The 9,607-nt window shown below is 62.8% G+C and overlaps 1 protein-coding gene across 1 annotated transcript in view; it reads right to left on the reverse strand.

The window, feature by feature from the left end:
- Positions 1-1,035: 1,035 nt before the first annotated feature.
- EMC10 (ER membrane protein complex subunit 10) overlaps positions 1,036-9,607 on the reverse strand; it is a 16,498-nt gene continuing 7,926 nt past the window's right edge. Inside the window, exons 8-12 of the mRNA XM_039718210.1 lie at positions 9,036-9,148; positions 6,993-7,097; positions 4,811-4,992; positions 3,989-4,200; positions 1,036-1,049 (exon numbers count right to left, since the gene is read on the reverse strand). Of these exons, the coding sequence (XP_039574144.1) occupies positions 1,036-1,049; positions 3,989-4,200; positions 4,811-4,992; positions 6,993-7,097; positions 9,036-9,148 (626 nt within the window). The remainder of the gene's footprint in view (positions 1,050-3,988; positions 4,201-4,810; positions 4,993-6,992; positions 7,098-9,035; positions 9,149-9,607) is intronic.

Consider the following 9,607-nt stretch of genomic DNA (forward strand, 5'->3'; position numbering starts at 1 on the left):
GCCGGGCCGGGCTGAGGGAGCGGGGCTGGGCTGGGGGAGCCGGGGAGAGCTCAGGGAGCCGAGCCGGGCTCAGGGAGCCGAGCCGGGCTGAGGGAGCCGAGCCGAGCCGGGCCGGGCCGGGCTGAGGGAGCCGGGGAGAGCTCAGGGAGCCGGGGGAGCCGAGCCGCGCCGAGCCGGGCCGGGCTGAGGGAGCGGGGCCGGGCTGAGGGAGCCGGGGAGAGCTCAGGGATCCGGGCCGGGCTGAGGGGGCCGAGCCGAGCCGGGCCGGGCCGGGCTGAGGGAGCGGGGCCGAGGCGCCGCTTCCGGGAATCGACGTCACCGCGACGGCCACGTGATCTCCGCCGCCAATCAGCGGGAGGCCGCGCGGCACCGCCCCCCGGTGAAAGGTCGCGTCAGCACCGCGCGGGATTTGCATAAAGGGGCGTGGCTAAAGGTCGCTGTACGGCCGTGTTTGCATAAAGGGGCGTGGCTAAAGGTCGCTGTACGGCCGTGTTTGCATAAAGGGGCGTGGCTAAAGGTCGCTGTACGGCCGTGTTTGCATAAAGGGGCGTGGCTAAAGTTCGCGGTATCGCTGTGTTTGCATAAAGGGGCGTGGCTAAAGTTCGCGGTATCGCTGTGTTTGCATAAAGGGGCGTGGCTAAAGGTCGCTGTACGGCCGTGTTTGCATAAAGGGGCGTGGCTATCGCGCATGTGGCTGAGCCGCTTCTTAATCTGCATAAAGGGGCGTGGTTAACGCTCACTAGACAGACTGTATTTGCATAAAGGGGCGTGGTTAAAGCGCATGTTATACGCTGTATTTGCATAAAGGGGCGTGGTTAACGCTCACTGGGCATGCGGTATTTGCATAAAGGGGCGTGGTTAAAGTTCACGGTGCGGCTCTGGTTTTGCATAAGGGGCGTGGTTATGGCTCCACCGCTTCTAAATCTGCATAAAGGGGCGTGGCTAAAGCTCATGTTATATGCTGTATTTGCATAAAGGGGCGTGGTTAAAGCGCATGTTATACGCTGTATTTGCATAAAGGGGCGTGGTTACAGCTCACTGCGTCAGCGCTATTTGCATAAAGGGGTGTGTTTATAGTGCATGACACCACCTTATTTGCATAAAGGGGCGTGGCTCTGACGCTCGGCACCGCTTTTGTATTTGCATAGAGGCGTTTCCTCTCGCATTTGCATAACGGGGCGTGGCCGTTCTTGCAAGCCCCGCCCCCTCACCCCAATTCCCTCCCTGGGCCCCCCCAGGACCGAGCCGAGGGTTTGGGGACCCCCAGGGGGGCACCCAGAGGGGGGGGTCAGGGATTTGGGGTCTGACACAGATTTGGGGTCTCTCACCCAGATTTTGGGGTCTCTCACCCAGATTTGGGGTCTGACACAGATTTGGGGGGGTCACACCCAGATTTGGGGGTCCCTCCCACATCTGGGGAGGGGTCTTACCCAGTTTGGGGGTCTCACTTCCAGATTTTGGGGGGAATCAGAGATTTGGGGTCTCACACGCAGATTTGGGGTCTCACACAGGTTTTCGGGGTCTCACACGCAGATTTGGGGTCTCACCCAGATTTTGGGGTCACACACCCAGATTAGGGGTTTCACACACAGATTTTGGGGGGGGTCAGAGATTTGGGGTCACAGCCACATTTGGGGGTCTCACACACAGATTTGGGGTCTTACCCCGATTTGGGGTCTCACATCTCCTTTTTTTGTCTCACACACAGATTTTGGGGTCTCACACCCAAATTTTGGGGTCTCACACAGGTTTTTGGGGTCTCACACCCAGATTTGGGGTCTCAGATTTGGGGTCTCACATTTAGGGTCTCACACCCAGATTTGGGGTCTCACACCCAGATTTGGGGTCTCACACCCACATTTGGGGTCTCAGATCTGAGGTCTCACACAGATTTTGGGGTCTCACACCCAGATTTTGGGGTCCCACACAGATTTTGGGGTCTCACACCCAGATTTGGGGTCTCTCACCCAGATTTGGGGTCCCACACAGATTTTGGGGTCCCACACAGATTTTGGGGTCTCACACAGATTTGGGGGTCTCACACCCACATTTGGGGTCTCACACAGATTTTGGGGTCTCACACAGAGGTTTTCGGGGTCTCACACCCAGATTTGGGGGTCCCACACAGATTTGGGGTCTCACACCCAGATTTGGGGTCTCAGATTTGGGGTCTCACACGGTTTTATTGCCCATGCCCCGTCCTGGGGGTGATTTCGGGGGGGTCTCACCTGACCCCCGCCCCCCCCCCGCCCCCCACATCGACCCCAAAATCAGCCCAAAATCCACCCAAAATCACCCCCCAAAATACCCCAAAATCAGCCCTAAATCCACCCAAAATCACTCAAAAATCCACCCACAATTTGGGCAGCAATTCACCCCAAAATCGCTGAAATTCACCACAAATCACCCCAAAATCTGCCCAAATCACCCCAAAACGCACACAAAAATCCACCCCAAAATCAGCCCCAAATCACCCAAAACCACCCCAAGAATGGTGGAAATGGGGGGATCACCCTAAAATCACCCCCAAAGTGGGGGGGTCACCCCAAAATCCCAATCCCGGGAGGTGTGGGGAGAGTTTGGGGGGTCAGGAGGGGTTTTTGGGGGGTCAGGAGAGATTTGAGGTTTTTGGGGTGCAGGTGGCTTTTTGGGCAGGGAATTTTTGGGGGTCCCAGGTGGTTTTTGGGGTGTCCCAGGTGATTTTTGGGGTGTCTGGGTGATTTTTTGGGGGTCCCAGGTGCTTTTTAGGGTGTCCCAGGTGGTTCTTGGGGTGTCCCAAGTGGATTTTGGGGTGTCCCAGGTGATATTTTGGGTTGTCTGGGTGGGTTTTTGGGGTGTCTGGGTGATTTTGGGGGGGTCCCGCTCCGAGGTTTTTTGGGGGGTCCTGGGTGGTTTTTGGGGTGTCCCAGGGGTTTTTGGGGGTGTCCCAGGTGATTTTTGGGGTTCCCAGGTGGTTCTTGGGGTGTCCCAAGTGGATTTTGGGGTGTCCCAGGTGATTTTGGGGTGGGTTTTTAGGGTGTCTGGATGGGTTTTGGGGGTCCCAGCTGGATTTTCAGGTGTCTGGGTGGGTTTTTGGGGTGTCCCAGGTGATTTTTGGGGTTCCCAGGTGATTTTTGGGTGGTCCCAGGTGGATTTTGGGGATCCCAGGTGATATTTTGGGGGGTCCCAGGTGTTTTGGGGGGATCTGGGTGACTTCTTGGGGTTCCCAGGTGTTTTTGGGGGTGTCCCAGGTGATTTTTGGGGTGTCCCAGGTTGGTTTTGGGGTGTCCCAGGTGGTATTTTGGGGTTCCCAGGTGGGTTTTTTGGGGTATCTGGGGGGTTTTGGGGGGTCCCAGGTAGATTTTGGGGTATCTGGGTGGGTTTTTGGGGTCGCAGGTGATATTTTGGGGTGTCCCAGGTGACTTTGGTGTCCCAGGTGGTTTTGGGTGGATTTTTGGGGTGTCCAAGGTGATTTTTGGGGTGTCCCAGGTGATTTTTGGGGTGTCCCAAGTGATATTTTGGGATTCCCATGTGGATTTTGGGGTGCCCCAGGTCGATTTTGGGTGGCTTTTGGGGTCCCAGATGTTTTTGGGGGATTTTGGGGTCCCAGCTGTTTTTGGGGTGGGTTTTTGGTGTCCCAGGTGATTTTTGGGTGGGTTTTTGGGGTGTCTGGGGGGGTTTTGGGGTGCCTGGGGGAGGTTTGGGTGGGTTTTGGGTTTCCCATGTGGATTTTGGGGTGTCCCAGCTGTTTTGGGGTGGATTTGGGGGTTCCCAGGTGATTTTTGGGGTTCCCAGGAGGTTTTGAGTGTGTTTTTGGGGAGTCTGGGTGAGGTTTTGGGGTTCCCAGGTGATTTTTGGGGTTCCCAGGAGGTTTTGAGTGTGTTTTTGGGGAGTCTGGGTGAGGTTTTGGGGTTCCCAGGTGATTTTTGGGTGGGTTTTTGGGGGGTCTGGGGGGGTTTTGGGGTGCCTGGGGGAGGTTTAGGTGGGTTTTTGGGTTTCCCATGTGGATTTTGGGGTGTCCCAGGTGTTTTGGGGTGGATTTTGGGGTTCCCAGGTGATTTCTGGGGTTCCCAGGTGTTTTTGGGGTGCGCTTTTGGGGGTGGCTGGGGGGTTTTGGGGTCCCTCACGTATTTGGCAAAGAAGGATTTCTGCTCCTGGGGGTTCCGGGCGCGCTGGGCCTGCTCCTGCTCCAGGTGCCGGATGAAGGCGGCGGTCTCGGGGCTGGGGACAGGGACAGGGGACACTGGGGACACTGGGGACATTGGGGACATTGGGGACATGGGGGACAATGGGGACACGGGGACACTGGGGGCATTGGGACATTGGGGACACTGGGACACTGGGGACATTGGGGACACTGGGGACACTGGGGCACTGGGGACATTACACTGGGGACACTGGGGCACTGGGGACATTGGAGACACTGGGGACATTGGGGACACTGGGGAGGGGACACAGGGGACCACACCACCCCAGAACTTCCCCCCCTGCCCCCATGGGCGTCCCCCAAAAGCTGAACCAGCCCCGGAATTGCCCCCAGGGTCCCCACAGTGTCCCCAGCCTGTCCCCCACTGTCCCCACAGTGTCCCCAGGTCCCTGTCACTCACGTGGCAGCAGAGCCACCAAGGGGTTGGGGACACCCAGGTCAGTGTCCCCCGTGTCCCTGTGTCCCCATGTCCCCCTGTGTCCCCCTTATCCCCCCATGTCGCCATATCCCCGTGTCATCCCTGTCCCCCCACGTCCCCTGTCTCCATGTCCTCCCATGTCACCTCCCTCCCCTTGTCCCCCACACGTCCCCCTGTCCCCACATCCCCCCCGTCGCGTCCCTCACGTGGCGGCGGGCAGGGGCTGTCTCAGTGCCACCGAGGTGTTGAAGAGCTCCAGGTGCCCGTCCTCCACCCAGGTGCCCCGGCAGGTGCCCGGCGCTGCCACCACGCCCAGGGCCACCACGTGCCCGGCCACGTCCAGGTGCAGGGACAGCTGGTCCGACAGGTGCGACTCCAGCAGGGCACACTGGGAACACGTGAGGGGACGTAAAGGGACACGGGGACACGTGAGGGGACACGGGGACACGTGAGGGGACACGGGGACACGTGAGGGGACACGGGGACACGTGAGGGGACACGGGGACACGTGAGGGGACACGGGGACACGTGAGGGGACACGGGGACACGTGAGGGGACACGGGGACACGTGAGGGGACACGGGGACACGTGAGGGGACACGGGGACACGTGAGGGGACACGGGGACACGTGAGGGGACACGGGGACACGTGAGGGGACACGGGGACACGTGAGGGGACACGGGGACACGTGAGGGGACACGGGGACACGTGAGGGGACACGGGGACACGTGAGGGGACACGGGGACACGTGAGGGGACACGGGGACACGTGAGGGGACACGGGGACACGTGAGGGGACACGGGGACACGTGAGGGGACACGGGGACACGTGAGGGGACACGGGGACACGTGAGGGGACACGGGGACACGTGAGGGGACACGGGGACACGTGAGGGGACACGGGGACACGTGAGGGGACACGGGGACACGTGAGGGGACACGGGGACACGTGAGGGGACACGGGGACACGTGAGGGGACACGGGGACACGTGAGGGGACACGGGGACACGTGAGGGGACACGGGGACACGTGAGGGGACACGGGGACACGTGAGGGGACACGGGGACACGTGAGGGGACACGGGGACACGTGAGGGGACACGGGGACACGTGAGGGGACACGGGGACACGTGAGGGGACACGGGGACACGTGAGGGGACACGGGGACACGTGAGGGGACACGGGGACACGTGAGGGGACACGGGGACACGTGAGGGGACACGGGGACATGTGAGGGGAGAGGGGGACACGGGGACATGGGGGAACATGGGGACACAGGGACACGGGGACATGGCGACATGGGGGGACATGAGGGGACACGGGGACACAGGGACATGAGGACATGGGGGGACATAAAGGGACACAGGGACATGGGGACATGTGAGGGGACATGGGGACATGGGGACATGTGAGGGGACAGGGACACAGGGACACGAGGGGACACGGGGACATGTGAGGGGACAGGGACACAGGGACGTGAGGGGACACGGGGACATGGGGACATGTGAGGGGACACGGGGCCATGGGGACATCGAGGAACATGAAGGAACACAGGGACACGAGGGGACACGGGGACATGGGGACATGTGAGGGGACACAAGAACAGGGGGACATGAGGGGACATGGGGACACAGGGACATGGGGACATGAGGGGACACAGGCACAGCGACACAGGATGGGACACGGGGACACGTGAGGGGCCAGGGGGACACGGTGATGGTGACATGGGGACATGGGGACACGGTGACGGTGGCACAAGGAGACGTGAGGGGACAGCGGGATAGAGGGGACAGGGACATGGGGACATGGGTGACAGTGACACAGGGGACACAAGGACATGGGGTGATGGTGGCACAGGGGGACATGAGGGGACAGGGGCACAGGGTGAGAGCACTGAGGGGACAGTGGGGGACGAGGAGGGTGACAGGGCATGGGGGGACACGGGGGGACACAGGGGGGACACGGGGAGGGTGACAGGGTGTGGGGGGATGCAGGGAGGACAAGGGGCAGGAGGACCCCAGGATGTCCCAGGTGTCCCCAGGGTGTCTCAGAGATGTCCCCAGGGTGTCCCCAGGGTGTTCCCAGGTGTCCCCAGGGTGTCCCAGGTGTCCCCAGGTGTCCCCAGGGTGTCTCAGAGGTGTCCCCAGGGTGTCCCAGGTGTCCCCAGGTGTCCCCAGGGTGTCTCAGAGGTGTCCCCAGGGTGTCCCAGGTGTCCCCAGGTGTCCCCAGGGTGTCTCAGAGGTGTCCCCAGGGTGTCCCAGGTGTCCCCAGGTGTCCCCAGGGTGTCCCAGGTGTCCCCAGGTGTCCCCAGGGTGTCTCAGAGGTGTCCCCAGGGTGTCCCAGGTGTCCCCAGGTGTCCCCAGGGTGTCCCAGGTGTCCCCGTCACTCACCGCCCTCACGAAGGAGGTGACAAACTCGGTGTCCCCCTCCTCACCAGGGCCCAGGGGCCTGCGGGGGACCCGCACCCGGTACAGCCCGTCCCGTGCTGCCACCTCCTGTGGGGACAGTGCCACCTCAGTGTCACCCAGTGCCACCTCAGTGTCACCACGGTGTCACTGCTGTGTCACCCAGTGTCACCCTGAACCCTCCACCCCCCCTGACCCGCACCCGGTACAGCCCGTCCCGCGCCGCCACCTCCTGTGGGACACCTCATTGTCACCTCAGTGTCACCCAGTGTCACCCAGCGTCCCCCTGTTGTCACCGTGGTGTCACCCCCATGTCCCCCTGTGTCCCCGTGTCCCCCCAGTGCCCCACTCTGTTCCTGCCCTGTCCCCTGCTGTCCCCTTTGTGTCCCCCCGTGTCCCCCTTCCATCCCCGCACTGTTCCCGCTGTGTCCCCCCGGGTCCCTGGTGTTGTCCCCTCCGTCCCCATGTCACCTCCATGTCCCCCTGTCCCCCTGTGTCCCCCATCCCCGTGTCCCTCACCCTCAGCCGCGCTCTCTCCTCCTCCCCATGTCCCCGTGTCCCCGTGTCCTTGTCCCCATGTCCCTGTCCCCCTGTCCCTGTCCCTGTCCCTGTCCCCGTGTCCCTGTCCCCATGTCCCTGCCCCCGTGTCCCTCACCCTGAGCCGCGCTCTCTCCTCCTCCCCCTGTCCCTGTCCCCCTGTCCCTGTCCCTGTCCCTGTCCCCCTGTCCCCGTGTCCCTCACCCTCAGCCGCGCTCTCTCCTCCTCCCCGTGTCCCTGTCCCCGTGTCCCTGTCCCTGTCCCCCTGTCCCCGTGTCCCTCACCCTCAGCCGCGCTCTCTCCTCCTCCCCGTGTCCCTGTCCCCGTGTCCCTGTCCCCATGTCCCTGTGTCCCCCTGTCCCCGTGTCCCTGTCCCCGTGTCCCTCACCCTCAGCCGCGCTCTCTCCTCCTCCTCGTGTCCCTGTCCCCGTGTCCCTGTCCCTGTCCCCATGTCCCCGTGTCCCTGTCCCCCTGTCCCTGTCCCTGTCCCCCTGTCCCTGTCCCCGTGTCCCCTGTCCCCGTGCCACCTCTTGTGCTGGTCCAGCAGGTCCTTGTCTGTCACCAGCACCTTCAGCTCCTTCAGGTCCTGCAGGAAGGACTTGGGCAGGTCCCCGTCGGGCTCGGCCGCCTCGGGCGCTGCGGGACAGGGGCAGGGGCAGGGGTCAAGGGTCACGGGGACAGCGGGGTCACAGGGTTGTGCCGACAGCGGGGTCACGGGGCCACGTGGTGGTTTTGTGGGGGCTTTGGGGGTTTTTGGGGTGGATTTTTGGGATTTTTGGGTTCTTGGCGCACCCAGGGCCCCCTGGCTCCAGTGGGCCATCATGCTCTGGGGTTTTCTCGGTGTCACTGTCGCTGTCACCAGCCCAGTTCGCGGGGCGGGCTCTGTCCCCGCCCGCCCGGCCCTTTAAAGCCGCTGTCACCCGCGGGGACACGGCCCAGAGGACAAGGGACACGGTCCCGGAGGTGGCACGTCCGCAGGTGCCACCGGGGACAGGGTCAAGTTCGGGGACAATTCTGCTGGCACCCGTGCCACCTGTGCCACCTGTGCCACCCTCTCTGCAGGCCCAGCCATGTCACACACGGCCAGAGCTGCCCTCAGGTGAGTGGGGACATCGCGGGGACATCGCAGGGACAGAATGTCCCCATGTCTGGGAGTGCCACCTCCCCTCCTCCCCGGTGTCACTGCCCTGACCCCTCTGTCCCCGCAGGGGGACACCCCGGGGACACCGCCAGGGGGTCACGTCGGGGAACGGGGACACGGCCGAGAACGTCATCGACCCCGACATGGTGGCCTTGTTCGAGGACTTCCTGGGGACAGGTGGGTGCAGGTGTCCCCGTGTCCCTGTCCCCATGTCCCCGTGTCCCTGTCCCCCTGTCCCTGTCCCTGTCCCCCTGTCCCTGTCCCCGTGTCCCCGTGTCCCTGTCCCCATGTCCCCGTGTCCCCGTATCCCTGTCCCCGTGTCTCCATGTCCCTGTCCCCGTGTCCCTCACCCTCAGCCGCGCTCTCTCCTCCTCCCCCAGCGGTTTCTGGCTCAGCGCCAGCGCGGGCTCGGGGCCCCAGCTCAGGGACAGAGAGCCCCGGCGGCGGAACCGCGGCGCGTCATCTGTGGGACGGGGACAGGGATGGGGACAGAGGGGACAGGGGACAGGGACAGGGACAGGGATGGGACAGGGATGGGACAGGGATGGGACAGGGATGGGGACGGGGACAGGGACAGGGATGGGGACAGGGACAGGGATGGGGACAGGGACACAGAGACAGGGATAGGGACAGGAACGGGGACAGGGACAGAGTGGGGAGAGGGACGGGGCAGAGACAGGGGACAGGGACATGGAGACAGCAACAGGGACGGGGACAGGGACAGGGACAGGGACAGGGACAGGGACATGGAATGGGGACAGGGACACAGGGACAGGGACATGCGATAGGGGCAGAGACATGGGATAGGGACACGGTGACAACAACAGGGATGGGAACAGGGACAGGTTGGGGACAGGGACAGAGACAGGGGATAGGGATGGGGAAAGGGACATGAGATAGGGAGAGAGACAGGTGACAGGTA

This window comes from Passer montanus, unplaced genomic scaffold, assembly GCF_014805655.1.
Source record: "Passer montanus isolate IOZ18808 unplaced genomic scaffold, ASM1480565v1 scaffold394, whole genome shotgun sequence".
Lineage (NCBI taxonomy): Eukaryota > Metazoa > Chordata > Aves > Passeriformes > Passeridae > Passer > Passer montanus.